Source organism: Amblyomma americanum, chromosome 1 (assembly GCF_052857255.1).
Source record: "Amblyomma americanum isolate KBUSLIRL-KWMA chromosome 1, ASM5285725v1, whole genome shotgun sequence".
Lineage (NCBI taxonomy): Eukaryota > Metazoa > Arthropoda > Arachnida > Ixodida > Ixodidae > Amblyomma > Amblyomma americanum.
This window is the reverse complement of record NC_135497.1, coordinates 4,299,625-4,322,457: the sequence shown is the minus strand read 5'-3', so window position 1 is coordinate 4,322,457 and position 22,833 is coordinate 4,299,625. Positions and strand designations below refer to the sequence as shown.

The window sequence follows — 22,833 nt, the reverse complement described above, 5'->3', positions numbered from 1 at the left end:
AAACGCTAAATGCACCCTTGTGCTGTGTGATGTCAGTTCACGTAAACATCCCCAGCTGGTCGAAATTATTCCGGAGCCCTCCACTACGGACATCATTCTCTTTCTTCTTTCACTCCCCTCCTTCATGGCGTCTGGAGCCGACGCCACGTTACCTCCTGGATTTTGTCCCGCTTTCTTTCTGGTGGCAATTAGATCCCTTTTTTAAGTTTAAACTGATTGGTGTAGGTGTGAAAGGATATGAATGCATCTCTCGGGAACTTTGGGGACTCAACCCGGCTCACTACTCGGCTGACATAACCTTGAGCCAAACTGTGAGCCAACTCGTTTCCCCTGTTCCCCGAGTGTGCCGGAGCACCCATATTATTTCCACTTCTCTTTGGTTCCAGACTTGATGTCTTAAAATTCGTTTTGTCTCCTTGGAGATCCTGCCCTGCGGCAAATTGTTTACAGCGACCTTAGAGTCACTAATTATGGTGACTGCTTTGGTGCTGACCATTGACATGGCGATAGCCTCATCTCCGCTGTCCCTGAGTTCTTTGTTTTGACCGAACCAACCGTTAATGTTTCACCCGAGTCGTTCACGCCGACGATCACAAAGGAGTCGCCTCCTTCGTATTCCACCACATCTGCATAGGTTGTGTATTTCGAGCCTTATAACTTGGCTTCAAGGGCCTTAGCTCTTGCTCGCCTCCTGCCTTCTTGAAAAACAGGGCACATGTTTTTTTTGGAATAGGTTTAAAAGTCAGTAATTTTCCCACTTCGGTTAGAAACTTTGCCCGCGCGTTTCTATCCGGGATTCTGTCATGTGTAAGATCCCCCTTTCCAGTTTAAACTAATTGGCGTAGTTGTGAAAGGATATAAATTCATATATCGTGAAATTTGGGGACTCAACCGGCTCACTGTTCGGCTGACATAACCACGAGCTGTGGGGAAATTGCGCTGAAGTATGCTGTGCCTATTGCAGCCCCATAACACACTGCCCAGCGAGAAGACCAATCAGTTTTGGTTAGTACTATTAGTACTTTTGCGCGCCACCTTCAGGCGCTTATTGGTGTGAGCCTCTGCGCTCTGTCGAAGGCGCACGTGCCGTGCGTCAGCTATCTGGGCTACGCCGAGAGAAGCTAGGCAATGAATGCTGTCAGCCAAACGCGGGTATCTAATCGCGTAGAATGTGTTCTCGCGTTTTCAGCGACCCAAGCGGCTGACAAAAGCAGTTTTGAGTCACCGAATGGAACAATTGCAGTGCCGCCTTGGCAGGGCAGGTTCCCCATACTGTGAGCCAACTCGTTTCCCCTGTTCCCTTAGTGTACCGGTGCCCATAATAGTTCCACCTCACTTTGGTGCTAGTCTCGATGTCTTAGGATTCGTTTTGTCTCCTTAGAGATAATACCACGCGCGGAATTGTTTATCGCGACTTTGGAGTCCCTAATTATGGTAACGGCTTTGGCGGTGACCATTGCCATAGTGATAGCCGCCTTCTCCGCTGTCCCTGAGTTCTTTGCTTTGACCGAACCAACCGTTAATATTTCTCCCGAGTCGTTCACACCGACGATCACAAAGGAGTCGCCTCTTTCGTATTCCACCGCATCTGTATAGGCTGTGCATTCCGAGCCTTCTAACTTAGCTTCAAGGGCCTTTGCTCTTGCTTGCCTCCTGCCTTCGTGAAAAACAGGGTGCATGTTTTTTGGAATATGTTTAAATGTACGTAATTTTCTCACTTCGCTTAGTAACTTTGCCCGCGCGTTTCTATCCGGGATTCTGTCATGTAGTCCTACGTTGCTCAGGATCTTCCACCCCACGGGTGTGGTTGCGAGCCTCCTTAATTGTGCAAATATATCTGCGTAGCATAGTTCCGTGATGGTGTTGTAGACCCCCAGTTTAAGAATTCTTTGCGCAGGTGTGCAGTGGGGCAGCCCCATGACTGCTTTATATGCCTGCCTTATGATCCCCTCTATTTTAGATAGCCGGATACGATCACATCCTATGGAGCTTCAAAAATGTGCCGCCACATACATACTTAGTACAAGTCCCTTCTCTAGAGCGGTGGGAGGATATAATGGCCAGCTCAGATCCGTTCACGCAATCCTGGCCACTGCGTGGGCTCACAAGGTGGCCAACAGCCATGCCCACTAAAGTTTAGTGCTACCAATACAACCCCTCATGGCGCAGTTCGGTACAGTTACTGTGCCATTTCCTTTCCATAAAAACTGTTTTCAGTTTCATCTCTTCCTCTTCATCTGTTCACTCTCGCCACCGTTGAGGTGTCCAGCAACAAGCAAGAATGAGAGAGAAAGCTACTGCCCTTTATTTATCTGATAATGAATTTTTAAACTCTACAAATTATTCGGAGCGTAACTGGTGTGATGCGGCAATGATGTGGTTCTTGGGGGAACCCTTAAAGAAATCATACCCATGAAAGAAAAAATAGTTTTAAAATTGGTTTTCGAGGAAAGTAAATGCACAGTAATTGTCTCACATCTCTGTGGACATTCGAGCCTCGTTTTTCCTGCATCGAAACGTCGCCGCCGCGACCGGGCTCCAACCCGGGAACACCGGCTCAGTAGCCGAACGCGCTAGCCAGTTTCTTAAAACTAGTTTTCAGAAAAGGAAAGGCATCGCTTTCCAAGGACGCCTCAACCACGCCCTAAAGGAACGGATTACAAAGGGAGTGAAATAAGAGAGAAAGAGTAAGCAATAAAGAAAAGGCTGGAGTAGTGAGCTGAAGAAAGTAAAGAGCAGGGTTTATCGAACCGTAGCAACCAAACCTCTAACTTGCCCTAATAGATGCTGTCACTTCGCGTTCGTAGCTTACAGTTCGCTGCAAGAAGTATCGAGGTGGAGTAAAGGTATTTCATTCATTGACGTTCAGATCGCGTCAGTAAGGTCCAAGTTTGTACTCAGTTTAAAATCAGGCAGCCAACTTTCACCGTAATGCACAACGCAATGCTCGACAAGGCCGTCACAACGCCAGTGTAATTCCACTGAAGGACATAAGTCTGTCTCACTGACATCTAATTAGCCATGTTTGCAAGAATCGCAGTCACACTTGATCAGCAAATGCTTATTTCGCCTCTCTATCTGAACCTACGCCACTGCGAGCTGCGTCTGCTGTTCTTGCTAATATCTTTGTAAAGTTGACATAACATCTTTGACCCTTTACTACAGTTTCGTTATAACGCGTATATATATTTATTCTTTCTTTTCCAGTCTTGAAGCGGAAACGTATCCTGCGCTGAAATCCCCACATTGAATCGAAGCAGAAGAGCACTCCGCTAAACGTGCCATGACGACTGAAAAGCCATCTGTGTCAGAAAAACGCTCGCTATTAACCCTGCCCTGCCCCAGAAGTGAAGCGGCACCAGTGTGTCAGATGGTTCGTCGTGTTGTTGAGTATAACAAGATTCTCTGGAACGTAGGCCTTGAGATAAGAGAGGAAAATGGCCTGGGGGAATTGGGCATCGCTATTGCCCCGAAGGCCCTGCTCATGAACCCTTGGGAAGTCCCAAGGATTGACTGTGAAACCCTCGCCAGGATTCTGCTGCGCAACGTCCTCGCCCATCATCGCTGCATTGTGGTTGTAGAGATAACTTTCTTTGTAGCGAGGAGCCCTGTCCTCCTCAGCATTCTTTAAGACAAGTACAGCGTCAGGAAGCTTACCATCTCAGATGTACCGTGCTGTGAAACGAAAGTCTTTGAAGCCCTGCAGAAGCTTGCCAACCCCTCAGATCAAAATTATTCAGACGAAGGCGAAAAATACTTCTGCTTCTCTGTCAGACTGCCACTGTTTGTAATCCCTAAGGAGCAGGGCAGTATCAAACTTACTTCGCCGGATGTCGCCGATCTGGAATTTTGCACCGGATGCGCACGACAGTTGATAAACATACTCTTGCAGAATAACACCATAAGTGACTTAACCGCCGGCTCCTGCGTGTTCACTTATGACTGCGTCGACCTCCTTCATGGCTTCGTCCTCTAGCTGCAGAAACACCGCTCGCCGCTCAAGAAGCTGACAGTGCGAACACCCGAGGTTAGCAAGCGTGCACGGGAGTCTCTGGTCAGGGCCATTGCACCGAGGACGACGCTAGAAGAGTTGGTCATCGATATAGATATCTACGATGTCGAAGAGAAAGCCCTCTTTGCCGAAGTAATCGCCCGGAACCGCAATCTGCGTAAGCTAAGTGTTACGTGGCTGAGAAACTGCGTCGTGTCCATCAACAGCTGCGGCTTCGAACTTCTCGCCGGAGACGCAGCCACAATGATCGAGCCGTGGCTGGTAGCCCTGCCAGAAAACGCCACACGTTTGGCGCTGAACGTAGACCTCTTGGGTTTCTCAGAAGAGGAGTGTTGCGCGTTCTTTCGCGCCCTGGCACTCAACAAAGCCCTCCAAAACATCAACATAAGCCATCTTCCAGCATGCGCTGACCTCAAGCAGATATGCCAAATCATTCGTCATTCCCGCTTGGCGAAGGCCATTCACATTGAAGATCACCCCCTGAGCATCGGTAGCCTTCCCATGCTTCCCGAATGCCCGAAGTGACGCCCCTCACGGTCAGCTCTTTGCACCTCAACAATTCGGAGATCTTGCGCAGAACCTTCAAAATCCTCGTCTCCTCCAATCACGTTACTTCACTTCGCGTGTGCCTGCAGAAATGCTTCCTTGATAAGATCCAAGCTGCCATGGCAGCCTATATAATGGAAGCACGCACACTGAAGGACTTAGAAGTGCACGCCTACGTCGATGAACCCGAACTCGAAGACCAGCAGCATGACCCTGACGCCGGAAAGCTTCTCGTGAACGCGCTGGCATCCAACCTCAGCCTCACCCGAATCACAGTAAGAGAGCTGCCTCTAAGCGAAGACACTGTGAGTTCCTCGCGAACGGCTTTGCCAACAGCCAAAATCTATCCGAGCTCTCGATCGCGATGCTCAGCCGCGATAGCTACAACTCCTTTTTGCAGACGCTGGTGTCGGGCATCGAAAGCAATTACCGCCTGCTCCGCGTTGGTCTTCCAAGTTGCAAAGGCCGTAACACAGAGCTCCTTGTCATTCGCAGCATCACGAGGCGCAACGCCAGTCTCGTCACCAGAGCAGCCCGCTTCGTGATGGGTGACCACGATCCTTTCAACGCACGCGCGGTCGAGCTCGTCTCGGGACATGAAAGGGTCCTCAGCATCATTCAATAAAATGCTGGCGTCGATGCCAGGGAAGCGGCGACGATGGTCAGTCGTGCCTTGGGGCTTCGATGTTTGACGGGTCTCGACGACTACATGAGACTGGCTGGCGTGGTCAAGCGACGGGTTCAGTGCATCGGCGGACGCGATAGCTCAGTGCAACTCGACGAGCTCAGCTACGACTGCTGGATTCACATCCGCAAATTCCTGACTGTGGCCGACGTTTTGGGAGCTGACTGCTTGTGAAGCTGTGATCGGACATTGTTTGGAGGTAAGCTTGCAACGTTGTTCTTTACCTCGTTATTATGGAGCGAATAACGACTATTTTAATTAGTGAACATTTGTCTCGCTTACATGTGCACCACACTTAATACTGAGGGTTATGCATGAAATGAAGGCCTCGAATAGGGTTATGCCAACGCATGAGTGGTTGTTTGCACTAGAATAGCCCTTCCCTCAACAGATTTAAAAATACAGCGCCTGGTGTTTAAAGCAAGGGAAAACAATTACTGGTCCTTATCGAACCGGTGAACCGTATGAATTGCAGTTTGAAACGCACGTAGTTAGGCTGCACACAGGCACACTTGTACGGTGGGCTCACGGACCTTTAATTCCATGTCAATAATGCTGAAGACAAAGAAAAGGCAAAGTGAACACTTCGTCTAAGCCTTGGGTAATCGTCTTCGACCCTTCCTGGTTACTTCGATTATGTAAAAGCACTGCTTGTTAAAATCGTGATACCACACTGATGTTCCCCCATTCTCTCGAACAATTTACCTTAGCACACCTCTTAGTCGCCTTCAAGGATATTTTGTGCGACATTTTGTAATTTGGTTAATTTAAATATATCAGGGTAATGTAAATTAAATTTCGGTAAGTGTTATGTATTTCGGCTTACGCTTTACATTGCACGCTGAAGTGTAGGACTATACGGATAGTGCAAACAGCTTACATCATCAAAGAAAACGAAGGCAGGATGCCGCAGTATTGAGGGTACGGTATAGCTGCTGACGAAAATAAAATAGTGGCGTTGTTTTTTCTTCGGACATCAGACAAGATCGCAATTTATTCGGTTTTTCTCATCACGAACAAAAGCCAAATTTAACCTCTCGAACGGCTCCAATTAGTTTTAAAAGCCTAATTAGTTGCTTGTTTTTCCACTCGTTGCTAAGGCTGCGCCCCACCAGATCGTGCCCTCTCTGCTGAGATACAGGTACAGAAGGTCCAGGTACATAACTACGCACCGACGCCCTAGCTCGAAAATATGCCTGCCGAGCAGGGCACACTGACTATACGCTCTCTCAGACACCTCGTCCGGACATCCCTCACAAGGCACCCTTCTAACGCCCGCTCCGCTCAGCCCATCTTAGCATCCCCTTTAAGGAAACGCACACGCGGCCTCATTCCCCGCGAAGTTTCCCCTTCCCTCATGACTGCCCGAAATAATCCACACCGGCTGGAGAGGCGCAAATTCGCCATCTGCTGTGGACCAGTAGACACAGTCAACAGGGCACTAGATGTCAATCCGGCATCTGTCTTCCCAGCATGCGTCGGGCGTCCATGGTGGATGAAGTGAAAAGGCGCCAGCTTACCCTCAAGGCTTCACTAAGGAACTATATGGTTGCAAGTACACGGGAGCAGCGGCCGGCGCCGGAGACCGCAGCGCCGCCACTCGGCTGCGAGCCCGCTCCCGCCGCGGCTGGTCGCTTACTTTCGGCGAAGACGCTACTCGACATGCGTGCAGCCAGCATAGCCTCCTGACAGGCAGCACTCAATAATCTGTGCTTGTATAATATGGTAGATAAGCGCAACATTAAAGGAGTATAGACACCTAATTTTGGTGTCATGTTTTCTTCTCTATATTGATGCGGGAGGCACTACTACGCATGAATCACCATGTGCTATTCGATTACGCCCGCTAAAAAGTTTATAGTCGATTTTTTCCGTTGTCCTGTTTCGGTTTCAACAGCCGAATGATGGCTGTGACGTCAGAGTATATTTGTGTCTCGTGCGTAATGAAAAATCGCCTTAAAATCGTTGCTTCATCGTTTAATTCACTGCAGTGTTGAAGCCAGCCTCCTTCAAGAGCCGGAATGACAACGATTGAGGAAGCATCAGATGGCTTGAAAATTTTTTTTTTTGGGGGGGGGGGCGGGAGGAAGGGGGCAAAGGAAATGGCGCAGTATCTGTCTCACATCTCGTTGGACACCTAAACCGTGCAGTGAGGGAAGTAATAAAGGAGGGAGTGAAAGAAGAAAGGAAGGAGGTGCCCTAGTCTCCGGAATAATTTGGACCACCTGGGGATGTTTAACGTGCACCGACATCACACAGCACAAGGGCGCCTTTTGCGTTTCGGCTCTATCGAAACGCTCCCACATCGGTGGAGTTCGAAACCGGGTACTCCGGTTCAGTAGCTGAGCGCCCTAAACACTGAGCCGTCGCGACTGGTTATATCGGAAACTTTTTTGTGTCTCACATGACTAGCGTAGTACAATTTGATGTCACAGTCCTCATTCGATTGTTGAAGTCGAAGCGGCACGCAAAAGAAATGAGAGTATAAATTTTTCAGCTGTCGTACGTGATTACCAGGTGGTAATCCGTGTATAATAATGCCTTACGCATCTTTACAAATAATAAAATGCGCAACGAAAATTTAAGTATCTCTACTGAGGATTTAAAATTCTTCGTAGACAAAGTCAGCTGCGTACGCCAGAAAGTTCTAGTGCCATTGGGCTTATCGCCATCAACACTATCACTAGCGCAGATTTATGAGTCACGAGGAAGACGATTCGTTGTCTGGTGGTCGCTTGGGAAGCCAGGCGCTCTTAGCCATTGAACGTCGAAGCATTGCTACTGACAAGATGTCAGAAAGCGAAGAAGAACCTATGTACGCCGAGCCGCAGCCGTGCGTACTGACGCCGGCTGACATGACACGCTGGACCGAGAGCGAAGCGTACATGGAGTATGTCGGCTTCGTCCTCGCCCTCAACGAGCGTGCCACAGGGAAGAAGCTGACCGATAACTTTATCGTATCAGATTTCACGTCGGATTTGCTGTTGGTGCTGGGTTCAAGAAACGCCTCCAGTCAGCCAATTAGCAGTGGCTTAGCTCGAATATGCCAGGATATACGTAGCGTGAGCTACGCTGATCCCCTCAGCATCAATTGCCGCTGAGCAGCAATTTCGCTCTCCTTCTTCATGGCTATACCACACTGGCAAACGCCCTGCTATATGTACACTCCCACTGATACCTGTGTGCTTGCGCACAAAATGAGAGGCGCTATTAAGCAGCTCCGGGGCAGCGTCAGATGGCTACTGTGCAACGGAGGCGCACAGCTGGGCTGCGCCGGTGCCAATGCCTCTGCATCGGCTATTACGGGTGAGGCGCGCGCGGTGGCGGCTCCGGCGCGCCAGCTGTGCGCCGTGTGACGTCACTGCTCCTCGCGCATGCGCAGCACGGCTCTCCAGGAACCACGCGAAACTGCTTAACCTCGGCCAGTGTAGCTCACGCTACAAAATTCGAAGCCGGAAACACAAATGCCATCTTCAGAACCCGCCTTGTTAAAAAAAACTGTAATGAGCAGACAACACAATTAGAGAAAAGGCAAATTTGACATTCAAGAAAACAGTGCCTCCATGTACTATTTCGTGTCTTTTTTGAGTGATTCTGTCTTTGTAAACGCCATCGACGGAACAACTTATAGAGATCGTATCGAAACAAAGTGGCAACAAACGAGAAGTGGCAACTTGTTCTACAATGCCAGCGGCACCATTTCTTCCACGCACCCTCGCAACGCGTCAAGAGCCGTGCTGGCCGAGCAATTCCGCCAAAACGCGGCTTTCTTAGAGATGTAGCGCACTTAGTGCTTCCACATTGGTTGCGACGCGGTCAGCCCTGCAACGAGCTCATAAATGTCGTAGCATTTCAGGGATAATAAGCGGATTGATTTGGCAGCAATTCTTTCCTTATAGAAAATAAACAATGATCAGATAATTTGAGCGCTTAGTTTTAGCAGGTACTTAGGATTCCTCATGAAGCTTTTCATAAGTATTTTAACAGTTCATAAAATGGGCGTTCCTAAACCAAGTCATTCTAAGCGTGATTTCACTACAGCACCAGACAGAGCTGACGGCCGCTAGGGAAGACTAGCGGTGGCGCTCACCACGGCAGATATTTCACAAGTGCCTCCCTCTGAACCCGACCCCGAATTTCTCGTAATGCCGCCTGTTTTCTAGGCGCTCTCGCTGGCAAACGCGTATGTGAAGCTCTTGCTGCTGCATTCTGGTGGTTATGTTCAGTTCATCAACAGAGCGATATAGCACCCAGGAGACATACCAGCGTAGAAGTATAGCAGTTTAACGTACAGCCCCCGTCAAAAGTATACAGCCCAAAGCGTTTGCTTGCGAGGCCTGCAGCGTGCTTAGTTATACATCCGCAGCGGCCGTAACATCTCGAAAGAAGAATGGCTTCATGCTCTCAATCCTCCCAAGCTTTGGACTACTAAATGTTCTAGGGAGCCGCGTTAAACAGCTTAGAAGCAAACTTCTTGGGATGGACATTTTTGACGCAGGCTGTATGCCTGTTGCGCACGCGCAGTAGTCCTATCCGGCCACGCATTTGCAACCGTGCATGCGAAGTTATCAGTTATAGAATGCTCAGTTATTTGTACAGCTGACACAATTTACGTCAGAACTGAAAGATCGGATCAATGCAAGGGAAGATAGGACCCACAAATCCCTGTGTGCCAGCAGGTGAAGTCAATGTGATCACAGGAATTTCCAGATACGCAATCTAATGGTAAACACGTTACGGAGGTTTCTGCTGTTATGGTGGTGTCTACTGTCCCAGGGGGTACAATGCTGTTTAGCAACCATGCATGCCGTAAACATTACACCAATCTTGTTACATGTTACATTACATGACACAGCAACGAGCTGATCCCATGGTGTGCCTCAGAACCTGAATTTCTTATCCTGGTGGCACTCGGATGCCGTGTCCCCCCCCCCCCCCCCCCGCCCTAAGCGAAGGGAAGCGAGGGGCCAGGAACCCCTGCCCCCTCCCCCCACCCCGATTTACACCACTGCTGCAGGTTCAGCAGTGCTCTGGTCAGTGGCTCGAAGATTTACACATCGATGTGCCGCGCCCACATTAAAACCCTCCTAGATAAAAGTGTCATTTTCCAGCAAGCGAACATGGCAGTCTGGATTCGTAATTAAAAAAAATGTAAAATAAAGTGGTGTACCATTCGCTGAAAAATATCTGTGAATGGTTTCAAGCATAGGCATTGCCATGAAACATAAGAGAAAGAGCAAGGTTGCTTCACGATCTTTTCGAGGCTGTATCTTTGTGGCAATCGTCGAACCCTTGTGAACGAAGTTAAAAACCTGAATCACTTGAATACTTCCTCCTATGCGCCCGCAGGTTTTCGTCTCGGAGAAGAACTTATTTGGCGATCCCCTCGCTCGATCAGGGCTTCATCCTTGTATTCATGTTCTCCTCTCCTTTGGTGGAAACGTCCTGCAGGAGTCTTGTTCTGAAACCAGTGTGCGTACCTGTACCTTATTAAATCATTGCGTAATGTAGGTTCATTTGTTCGTTATGCATTTCTAGATAAAACTATTTTTGAATCCAAAAAAGTTTACCGATGCTTACCTAACAGAAGTGAGTAAACATATACCTCGTGTTTGAGTTTATCAAAATCATCAGCCTGAATACGCCCACTGCAGAGCAAAGGCTTGGCACTCCATGTCTTTCCAATTAACCCTGTTATATGCCAACTTTGCTCACCGTATTCCCGCAAATGTTTTATTATTGTCCGCCCAACTAACTTTCTGCCGCCCCCTGCTACAATTGCCTTCTCTTGGCATCCACTCCGTTAACCTTAAGGACCAGCGGTTATCTTGCCTTCGCATTACATGCCTTGCCCAAGCCCATTTCTTCCTCTTGATTTCGATTAGTATGTCATTAACCCGCGTTTGTTCCCTCACCCACTCCGCCCGCTTCCGGTCTCTTATCGTCACACCCAAATATTTCTTTCCATAGTTAATTTACCCCGCAAATTTTCCACCGCCGGTATGTGCCATTCCAACAGAGGGCAACAACAACAGTGAAGAAGAGGAAAGAGGCTCAGTCGGTGTGCGAGCGGCGACGAGTGCCAGAGAAAGTGGATAAGACTCTAGTGCCCCCCTCCCTGCCGTCATCTGCTCAAAATTCGCTGCCGTATGAAGCCGTGCCATCTGGACTCAAGGAACACAAGCATGGACGTGCCAGTCATGACCGACATGTGTCAGGGAGGGTCGTCACATGTTTCCACGCCTTGTATGGAAGTGGGTGTCACTGAAAGTCTGGGTGCGCTACAGACTGTCTTCGACGGAAATTACGAGGACTGCGATGAAGGGCGTGGTCTTGTCCCAAAAGCAGTCATCTTCTGCCCGCAGACTCGTCAGGAGGGGTTGGTTGTCTGGAGCTGACAGCAAGAAGGAGGTTGCGTTGTGGGCTCTGCAGAAGCGCTGCTGTATGGTCCGGGATGAACGGAGTAATCGCACCGAAGGATGCTCTGGCAACATGGTGCGCCTGGGCGGAAAGATGTCCTTGCAATTCGACGGGGCCGTCACGCCAACAGTCCTGGCATCCGCCATCGCCTTCGTGGGGAGTTCAATCTGGCATGGAAAGCGCACCACTATTGCCAACTCGCGTTAACACATGTGGACGCTGCGCTAGATTATGACGCAGTGGAATTAAGTGCTTCACCGCCAGAGCTTGATATCCTGATAAGAGTACTCACGGTTTTTTAGTGCAGTGTTCTCACCTTTTCATCTTTGACTTTGATTAACTATTTCGCCTTTAGTTTCTGGCCTACAATGCGACCTGAAGTGCACGCGTATACCATGAACCCTTGTGTGTGTCATGTTGTTCACAACCTTAGACTTGCCGCTCCCCTAGCTGCGTCACCAATACCGTGTTCAAATTTCTGTAATTTATATCCTTCTCATCTCCGAAAAAAAAAGACTGCAAAAGAGAGAAAAAATACACCACAAAGAAGGCTTCTCTGAAGATATCGAAGAAGCCTTGTGTAAAGATACCGAATTGTTTGCCCTGGTCAACACACTGACGTGGCTAGAAGAGCGCGCAGGCTAGCAGCAAAGAATTTTTTTTCTTGCACACCTTGTCCGGAAATATAATCTGGTTCAATCTTAGGTTTGCTGTGGTTCATTTTTACTCATTCACGTCTTAGAAGGCGCCTGTGTTTCACAGAATAACAGCCACGTACGACGACGATTGAAATGCTAGCATGCAAGCTAAATATCCTGTGGTTGAGGTGACACTTAGGTATGGTGAGTTTCTGCCTTGCAGTTGTTCTCATTGAACTCTACGCAGTCCGTCACTTTCTGTTAGGATTTCCACTCAGAACATCGGTTTCGTTTGACGCCCTGCATGTATTCTCATTGGGAACTTCAGTTCCCTGGAACAGCGCTGCACATCTGCCACGCCTATTGCGACTTCTACAGGGCCTGCCTCTTGTGGTGTTCCTGGGTGGGATGATGCGCCACCGACAGTCCACCTTGCCGCTGTTTACCGACCTGAAGGTGCCAGCGCTGATTGTGATCGAGTCTTAAATCCTCGCCGGCCCCGAGGTTGTACTGCACTTGAGTCTCGAGGCGCTACACAAGGGGAGGCACAGTGCATCCTTTGCCGTCTTAGTCCTGACCAGGCTGCTCTACACGGTGTGGCTGGCCGTCTCGTTCAGGGCGAGTGGTCCCCTGCTGGCCTGGGAGTTAGCGGTAAGAGTGGCAAAACTGGCTCGCATTGCTGTTCTAGACCTAACTTACATGCAAAGGCTTGAGGAAACACTGAAGCTCCGCCTCGAGGATATGACGCGATAGCGTTAATGAGCCCCTTCAGCGGCTTGGAGTCTTCTTTGCGTATCGCTTCGCAGACGTGGTCATTATGTGCTTTAGATTGATATAAAGCGGGAAGTCCTCATATATAACTCCTGGCACATAGTTGCAGGAGTTAAGTGACGCGCAACCTGACATGGTGTGGTAGCTGTTTCAAACACAGCCATCTCTCACGACCAGTCATTAATGTAGCTGCCACCTGACAGGTCGAGCACGTTGTGATGACATCACAATGTCTCGTGACCTATGTGAGAAGTGGCCCATCTGCTTTTTCGCTCACAACGCGACAACGTTGCAGCCGGACTTAGTGCCAGCGGAAGCCTTGACTTAAGCGCTCAAAATAATTCAAGAGTGCAACGTGTCATATAGCTGCACGGCTACATTTGGATGGCTATTTACAGCAGCTTAGAACTTTTTGCGAGTTGTAAATAATTTTCGCTTTTACGGGTGGTTCCGAACTCTCAACGGCATAAAACGACAGCTTCTAGTTAGGGCAAATGGCTCGTCTTGCATCTCTCTAAATGGTATTGTTAGCTCACGCATCCAAAATTCCCATCTAAATTACAACACGAATCCACGAGCGATCTTAAATAATTTGCTTCCAAGCTATTTTTAGCATAAAAAAGAAAATGAAAGAAAGTGAGCTTGAGAAGCGGACTTGAAAAAGCTTGAAAAGGTCCGTTGGACGTCCAGCAACAAGGAAATTAATCGTTACGCCACAGCATGACTGTACAATGTGTTGTTATCGGTTTTTTATGAATCTCCACTTTCGTCCTTTTGGCGAGGCTGCTTAAATGAAAGTTTTAGGGTGCCTGATTGCGCACGCCCCCTCGGAAGTGCGTTGTCGTTCTGTGAAGTGGTCAACGCTGCCTCCCAAGCGGCGATGGCCATTGGGCTCCGCACGCTTCATCGCTGCGGGTGGGAGAGACGTGTGCGCGGCGTTCTTGGGCAAAACGCTCAGGGCTGTGTGGCCCTGTTCACGAAACGCTCGCCACATGGCTGAGGATTGTTTGTTTTTCCGAGAGAAGACAAACGTCTACTGCTCCCTCTGGCAAAAAATCTATTGAGACACAGCCCAAGGTCAGTTGATGTGTTTTGTGCGAGTAATACCATTTCTGCGAGGTTCACAGTTGATTGGCGTGTACATAGCCACTGAGTTTATCGCTTAGTTGTTCTGGGTCTTTGTGTATATGTGTGCGTGCACAGCTAGTTTAATTTCTAAGTAAGCAATGGTCCGCTTTGAGGTGCATGTGTCGACGCAAATACAAATTATAGGATGCTTATGTTATGTTTTACACTGCCGATGGTTAATTATATTTTTCTTCATCTTAGGCCAAAGGGCCAACCGTGCACAACAAACGTTATCATCATCTTCTCAGTGCGGCATGCCTTTCTTCGCCTCGAACTCGACATGCAGTTGCGCTCTGCCCATGTGCTGCCTGCGCGTCGGGCTCCATGATGGCGGGCGCCGCAAGGGAACTCGCTAAAGGGGTAACGACGCGGTTGTCTCCACCCTAAGCGGCGGCGCTCCCGGAGACACGACGTCCACAGATCGGAATCCCGCCTCCTGGGCTCTATTCTGGAACCACCGCCATGTACTTTACAAGCCTCTCTCTACCAAATGGGTTGAGAACGTAGGATAGGAAAGAACAAGGCTAGGCTTATCACAGGGACAAGGCGAAATGCGAAGATGGATCGCGGACTAAGACAGAAGGAAGGGGAGACGGACGAATAGCCCCGTATAGTCTGTCCACTGTACCCTCTTGCAAATAAGAAAAGGGTTTCATTTCTATGTACGGCCCGGTTGTTCCTTCAAATGCAGACGAATACTGGCGGTTCTACGGTCTCCTTTTGGTCAGTTGTGCCTTCTTGTAAGAATGCAGTATAGAACTGAGATGATAATTAATCGCCAACTGGCCCAAAACGTTGCTTTTGATTTTCTTGTCCTGTTACCTGGAAGCTATCCTGGTGAGATTATCTTTACAGAGACTGTTGTGATATCACGTTTGTACTGCGACCTTGCTTTGGAAGAAGCTGAATTTTCAATCATTCAGGAAGGGTTGAACAAAATATGTGAGCCAATCTGTTTGGAATGTCCTGCTGCTTTCTTTTATGCTTAAGTTTTATGGAGAGTCACATCTCTCAGCAAAACTACTAAGTTTTGCTGAGAGATGTAACCTTTGCGGCCCTCTGAATAAGTGGTGCTCTTTTGGCATTACCTAATGAAGCCATGCGGCGCTGGTTGCTTCTTCAGATGATGCGAGACCGTTTTGCTATGGCGGCGTTCTTGTACGCGTACGACGGCTACAGCAAGTACCTCGTGTGCCTGCCCCGCACGCTGTCGTACCTATACGGCTCGGAGACCTGTACACTTCCCACGTGGTGCCGGAAGCCGTCGTGTCGGTCGAAGGAAGACATCTTCGAGGCGTGCGCATATCTCTATGATATGTTGGCGATGTCACAGCACGCCGAGGTTATCCAGGTATATTATATATATGCACCACTCTGGTCGGAGAATGTTTTCTTGCGCAATGCATGCTAGATTACCGGGTTAGCGAATCTCTGCGCTAACAGCTTAAGCTGCAGACAGTAAAAATTCGGCCCTACGCCAATCTCCTCTTAAGTACAAAGTGAAACTTACGGAGTTTAAGCGAGGATTGAATTCTTTGACGCGCCTACCGACGACGAAATTTTCACTTTCAGTGCTAAGAAATAAAAAATGTCACGGTAGTTCTTGCGCTTGAGTAAAACCGAGGTGGCAGGGAACAATTGCTTTTAACTCAAGGAGCATCGGGGAATGCGGATGCTGACATACTGAGCTTCACACACTGCACGCACTGTGTACATATTTGCTTACAAGCTGAGGGTTAATGGTTGCTCTTTTGCGGTATTTGACACGCACACCATGCTTTAAAGGCTCCGTGGTTGTGCTAAGCACAACGATCATTGTTGTTTACAGCGTTATAGATCCTAATCGGGAGGCATGATGCTTGTCCAGGCAGGTATAAGACCCACATACCCAGTCATTTTGTCTACCTTAGAGAATCAAGTCATTTGCACAATAACGTTCCTGTAACATATGAACAGAAGAAAGGTGACAGTTCAAAAATATCACGTTGTATGTTCATTGCACCAAGGATCGACAATTTGCATCGGCTTGTGCGCCATCTCTTTTTTTCAGATGCACCACGAGAAGTACGAACCAGACATGCGGAACTTCGTGCGTGACAACACTCTCGGGGCCTGCGTATGGGTCTTCGCTTTGAGCTTGGTAGTGCTCTTGATCTTGCGCATGTTAAAGATGATCTGGGGCGACATCGCCGCTGTGGTCCATCTCTACAAGCGCTACACGGCAGAGCGGCGCAAAGGAGTCACTCGGAACGGCGCCTTTCACGCAGTGGCGCTAGCATTGCTTGCTACTGACACGTCACCCATGGAGGCACTCCTTGCTGGTGGGTCTTCTGTTGTAGGATTAATTTGAAAAAGGGTCATCTGACATCGAATCTTATCAGATATCCAATTTTTTCGTGCTAGTTCTTTTGTGGGGAAAGGTTAGTGTGAGGGCGATGCTGTATCTCCCTTAGATTCTGTATCTCGGTACAGTACACAATTTTAGTTTATCTCCGTCGATATGCGAAACAGATACTGAGCTATTTTCTTTCGGCAAAAACCAATTTTCATTTTTTTCAACCCAATTTTCAATATCAGGTTTAAACAGATGCCCTTTGTAAAAAAACAAAACAAAAAAGAAGTGCTTTCAATAAGGGCTGCTATCATACGCCTTGAAAACGTAGCTGCCCGAAGCGCAAACAGGGGATGAAGGCCAGAAGGAAGATAATTTCGTAGTGATAAAATAATGCGAGCACCACTGATCACACAGGCGGAACATTTGACACTGGCGTTCACAACCTACAGTGTTGCTGACAATTGCCCAGTACACATGGAAGTGGAGAGTAACGTTCAGTAATGAGAAGGTACTTCCATCTGGCACAAGGAAGCCTTCATTTGCACTGAGCAGAAACTGCTGTATCTTGAAGACAGGGATGTCTTAGCAAGTGTGGAAATAGTTTCATTGGTGGCTTACCGAATGGATTCTGTTCGCAAGTTTTTTGTTTATATTTCAGTGTGATTTTATCTCCATGTTTTCAGTATGCTGCACTGTTGGAATTTTAGAATAGGGTATGCGGCAACTTGGCACCCTACTTAGCTTCGTGCGAACTCCTCGAAAGCGTTCTGGCTGAAAATTGCCATCAAGAAGAGACCAGCATTAGCATGACATATTTTCTAAGCAGCCGACATAGCTATTAAAGTGCGCCATCGCCAAAACTGCTTCATAATTCTCATTTCGCAGAGTCACCGCACGTTGATTGCTGCCAAATCTTGATGTACGAACCATTCAGTTCGCAGTTCCGGTCTCATGAGTTTGAAGTGCTGTTGTTGGCAAAAAACGCTAGGATTCATGGGCGATGCTTTCGTTCCCAAGATTCCGGCCATAGGCAACAGGATATACTCATACTTCGAAACGAAGCTGCTCTGGTGATGGAGCTAAAAAAACCGACATTCAAAAAGAAGACCACGAAGGTTATTCGCGCAAGCTCTTGATACACTGATCTAAACAGGTCTGTGGTGCGACATATTTGTTGATATCATGGCTGTCGCCCATGACACATATGAACGAGGTTAAGCTTGGTTGTGAGTCTTTTTAGCTTGAAACTTCTTAATGATTTAATTAATTCATGTATACAATTTCAAGTGATGTCTACTGAATAGGGCACTGAAGGTCTCCACATATTATTGTGAACAGATAAATGCCTGAAAAAAATATTTACTAATTTTGTGAGACGAAAAGTTGTGGCTGTCTAAGTCATCAAGTCTTACTCTCCCGAAGATGTCAGAAATTAAGAAATAAACGTTATTTGAAAGTTATTTGCAAGTTACGCGAATAGTGGTGTATTTGCCACAGCATATGATCAGATAAATCCACTTTTATGCAACCATTAAGCGTGGTCCTTTCCCTGCCTGGATGCCACGCACATTTAGGGTTTCGAGATTTTGAGCATTGCGGGCTATCACTATATTTATTTTATTGACTATTTGCTATCCAAAATTTGTCCGCATTTTTTTGCAAGTTACCTATATCTCTTTAAATGTGAGAAGGTGCGCTGCCGGTCTAATTCCTCTCGAGGTGCAGTCAGTTCTCACTTGTATTACCATCTGCGGGTCAGAATGCATTTCGATCTCGTTCTAGGTGTAGTGCCGCAATGTCATGCTTTTCTTAACCTAGTTGTACACTATGATCACTTGATATATCAGAGAGCAATTAAGTCTAGTGCGCACAACCACACATGCGTGGGCATTAGCCCGATTCGAGGCTTTCATTTCATACATAACCCCCCAGTGTTAAGTGTGGCGCACATGCAAGCGAGACAAATGTTTACTAATTAAAATCATGTGTATTTTTTTCATACAAACTAGGTAAAGAACAACGTTGCAAGGTGATCTCCATACTAGGTCCGATCACAGCTTCACGAGCAGTCAGCGCCCACAACGTCGGCCACAATCAGAAATGTCCGGATGTGAATCCAGCAGTGGCACCTGAGGTCGTCGATTTGCACGGAGCTCCAGAGTCCTCCGATGCACTGCACCCGTCGCTTGACAACGCCAGCCAGTCTCATGTGCTCGTCGAGGTCCGTCAAACATTGAAGCCCCAAGGCGCGCCTCAGCATTGTCGCCGCTTCACTGGCTTCGACGCCAACATTTTCTTGAACGATGCGGAGGATCCTTTCATGTCCCGACACCAGATCGGCCGCGCGTGCGTTGTAAGGATCGTGTCACCCGTCACGAAGCGGGCTGCTCTGGCGACGAGGCTGGCGTTGCGCCTCGTGATGTTCCGGATAACGACGAGCGCTGCATCACGGCCTTTGCAACTTTGAAGATCGACGCGGAGCAGGTGGTGATTGCTTTCGATGCCCGACACCAGCTTCTGCAAGAAGACAGTGTTGCTATCGCGGCTTGGCACCGCGAACGAGAGCGCGGAGAGATTTTGGCTGTTGACAAAAGCGTTCGCAAGGAACTCACAGTGGTCTTCGCCCAGACGCAGCTCTCTGAGTGTGATTCTGGTGGGGTTGACGTTGGAAGCCAGCGCTTTCGCCAGAAGCTTTTCGGTGTCAGGGTCATGCTGCTGGTCTTCGACCTCGGGTACATCGACGTAGACGCACACTTCGCACTTCTAACTCCTTCAGTGTGCTTGCTTCCATTATATATGCCGCCATGGCAGACTGGATCTTATCAAGGAAGCAGTATTGCACGCACACGCGAAGTGAACTCAAGTGATTGCAGGAGGCGAGGATTTCGAAGGTTGCGCGCAAAATCTCCCAATTGATGAGGTGGAAAGAGATGACCGTGAGGGACGTCGCCTCGGGGCATTCGGGAAGCATGGAAAGGCTACCGATGCTCAGGTGGTGATCTTCAATGTGAATGGCCTTCACCAAGCGGGAATCACGAATGATTTGGCATATCTCCCTGAGGTCAGCGCATACTGGAAGATGGCTTATGTCGACATTTTGAAGAGCTTTGTTGAGTGCCAGGCAGAGAAAAAACGCGCAGCACTCCTCTTCTGAGAAACCAAAGAGGTCTACGGTCAGCGCCAAAAGTGTAGCGTTTTCTGGCAGCGCTAACAGCCAAGGCTCGATCCTTGTGGCTGCGTCTCCGGAGAGATGGTCGAAGCCGTAGATGGTGGACACGAGGCAGTTTCTCGTCCACGTAACACTTAGAGTACGCAGAGTACGGTTCCGGCCGATTACTTCGGATAAGAGGGCTTAGTCTTCGTCATCGTAGATATCCATATCAATGGCCAACTGTTCTAGCGTCGTCGTTTGTGCAATGGCCTTGACCAGAGACTCTAGTGCGTGCATGCTGGCCTCGGGTGTTCGCACATTCAGCTTCTTGAGCGGCGAGCGGTGTTTCTGCAGGTAGAGGATGAAGCCATGAAGGAGGTCGACGCAGTCATAAGTGAACACGCAGGAGCCGACGGTTAAGACACTTATGGTATTATTCTGCAAGAGTATGTTTATCAACTGTCGTGCTCAGCTGGTGCTAAATTCCAGATCGGCGACATTGAGCGCAGTAACGGTTATGCTGCTCTGCTCCTGAGGGAGTACCAAACAGTGGCAGTCTGACAGAGAAGCAGAAAAATTGTTCCCGTGCGTCTGAATAATTCTGCTCCGAGGGGTTGGCAAGCTTCTTTAGGGGTTCAAGAAGTTTCGCTTCACAGCACGGTACATCTGAGATGGTCACCTTACGGACGCTGTACATGTCTTGAAGAAGGCTGAGGAGGAAAGGGTTGCTCGCTACAAAGAAAGTCAGCTCGACGGCCACAATGTAGTGATGATGGGCGAGGACGTCGACCTGCAAAATAATGGCGAAGTCTAGGCTTTCACAGTCAATACTTGGGTCTTCCCAAGGGTCCATGACTACGATTCCCGGGGCAATAGCGATGCCCAATTCACCCAGGCCATTTTCCACTCTTATCCCAAGGCCTACGTTCCAGAGAACTTTGTTATACTCGGCGACACGTCGAACCAGCTTACACAGTGGTGCCGCTTTACTTCTGGTGCAGCGCAGGGTTAATGGCGTACGTTCTCCTAACACGGATGGCTTTGCAGTAGCCATGGCGTGTTTAGCGGAAGGTACTTGTGCTTCGGTTCAGTGTGGGGATTCCAGCGCAGGACAAGCTTCAGCTTCAAGACTGGAAAAGAAATAAAAATTATATAAGTGTTATAAACTAAACAGTGGTGAAGGGTCAAAGATGTTATGTCAAGTTTACAAAGATAACACCAGGAACAGAAAACGCAGTGGCCGAGGTTCAGCTATAGAGGCGAAATGAACGTTTGTTGAGCTAGCGTGACTGCGGCTGCCGCCGAACGTAGCTAATCAGATGCCATTGAGACAGTCTTTTATCCTTCAGTGGAGTACACTCGCGTCGTGACGGCTTTGGGGAACACTGCGTTATGCATTACAGTGAAAGTTGGCTTCATAATTTTAAACTGAGCACAATCTTAGAATTACTGACGCGATCTGAACGTCAGTGAATGAAATATCCGTCCTCCCCCTCGATACTTCTTGCAGAAGACTGTACGCCACGAACGCGAAGTGACAGCATTTAGTAGGGCAAGGTAGAGGATTTGGTGCAACGGTTCGCTGAACGCTGTTCTTCACTTTCAGATGAATTTTCTGCAGCTCGCTACTGTAGCTCTTTTTTCCTTATCAAACTACCTCCGTCTTCCATTTCTTTAGGGCATGGTTGAGGTACAGTGGCTGGAATACTAAAGTGTGATTACCGCCAAGCGGCTCCTACGGGAACCACAGTGCAGCCTCATGATGCATCCGCGAGGTGGCGCTCGCCGTCGTTTACACGTCAAGCTGAGCGCATGGGAGGCCTATTTGCCCGCGTTTTCAGCGCTTTTTGGGTCGTTTTGAGTGGTTTCCGTACGCTGTGCGCTTTTTCTGGTTTGTTGAAAATGTGCATGTGATGAGCCGACGTCAAAGCCACTGTTTTGTGCCCGGTTGCACAACCGGGTACAAATCGTGCAAAGAGAAGTTGTCGCTTTTCGGTGTGCCCAAGGACGAGGAGCTTTTTCTGAAGTGGCAGAGGAATATCCCAAGAGCCGACAAGCCCCTTGAACGGAACGCCGCTGTTTGCGAGCTTCATTTTGATCCTCAGTTTGTGCTGCGTCATTTCGAACACAACATACAAGGTAAGACGGTACGTATGGAAAGAAGCAGACCGGTCCTTCAGCCCGATGCCGTTCCAACGAAGTTCCCGAACGTGCCTAAGTATCTCTCCATGCCCGTGCCCAAGAAGAGAAACCCAAAGGAGCGACTGGACCCTCAGGTCGTGCCTTCGAAGAGGCGGCGAACAGTTCCGCAGGCCAGCGACGTTTCAGCAGAGGCACCCGCATCTGCCGAACCGGACCTACTAAGAACTTCGGATGCCAGAAACGTCACCCTCCCATCAGACAAATGGGGAAAGCATGTTTTTTGTGAAGAGCCGCTAACAGTGTCGTATAGTGTGTGCCTGCCAGGGCCGAACATGGGTCTCCTCCATGCTCAGAAGCTTGTTTTGTTCCGCAGCGAGGGCACCGCTGTCAAGCATCAGGTGTTCGTCCGGGGTGTGGAACTCACGGCGATAGACGAGAAATGTGATCCAGCGTCCGTGCTGCAGGAGGTTGACAGCATGCAGGTTTGCGCAGGAGCGGGGTTACTGACTGAGTTCTGCCATGTTAGCTGCTCAAAAATGATAAAATGGAGCGAAGGCTTTTATCATATACGGTGCAAAGGCGCCGTCAGTGAAAATGAGATGCGGTGCGTCGCCTGCAAGTATTTGAGAAGGCTTTTAATTAATCAACGGTGCCGGGAAAAGAAGCGAAATGTCAGTTATGATTATGGAAAGAAGTTGAGGGCAAGAACCGAAGCAGTGAGATGTCTAAGAGCCAAAGTAAAAAGCTTGGATCAAACCATCATTCAAATGAAGCAGGAGAATGAAGATATTGAAGAAAGTACTGTGTTAAAAAAGATCGAAAAGCTTCCACAAAAACAAAGAGTTGCAATCATGCAGTGTTTTGAGGCTGGAAGCCGCAAATCTGTAAAAGGGATGCGCTATAATCCAGAGTGGATGCTAGAATGTATTATAATGCACATGAAAAGCCCACGTCTCTACGAACATGTACGAAAACAAAATATACTTGTGCTGCCTAGCCGCACTT

At 48.5% G+C, this 22,833-nt stretch overlaps 2 protein-coding genes across 2 annotated transcripts; both read left to right on the top strand.

The window, feature by feature from the left end:
- Positions 1 to 3,870: 3,870 nt before the first annotated feature.
- Positions 3,871 to 19,650, top strand: LOC144108974 (uncharacterized). Its single transcript, XM_077642144.1, has 5 exons — positions 3,871 to 5,442; positions 12,680 to 12,952; positions 15,324 to 15,551; positions 16,251 to 16,521; positions 18,545 to 19,650. Exons 3-5 carry the CDS (start codon positions 15,324 to 15,326, stop codon positions 19,000 to 19,002), a joined length of 957 nt encoding a protein of 318 aa, XP_077498270.1. The 5' UTR covers positions 3,871 to 5,442; positions 12,680 to 12,952; the 3' UTR covers positions 19,003 to 19,650.
- A 1,939-nt stretch (positions 19,651 to 21,589) lies between these two features.
- On the top strand, positions 21,590 to 22,612 carry LOC144114184 (uncharacterized). The gene is made up of 2 exons (XM_077647797.1): positions 21,590 to 22,503; positions 22,605 to 22,612. Exons 1-2 carry the CDS (start codon positions 21,600 to 21,602, stop codon positions 22,610 to 22,612), a joined length of 912 nt encoding a protein of 303 aa, XP_077503923.1. The 5' UTR covers positions 21,590 to 21,599.
- The last annotated feature ends 221 nt before the right edge of the window (positions 22,613 to 22,833 follow it).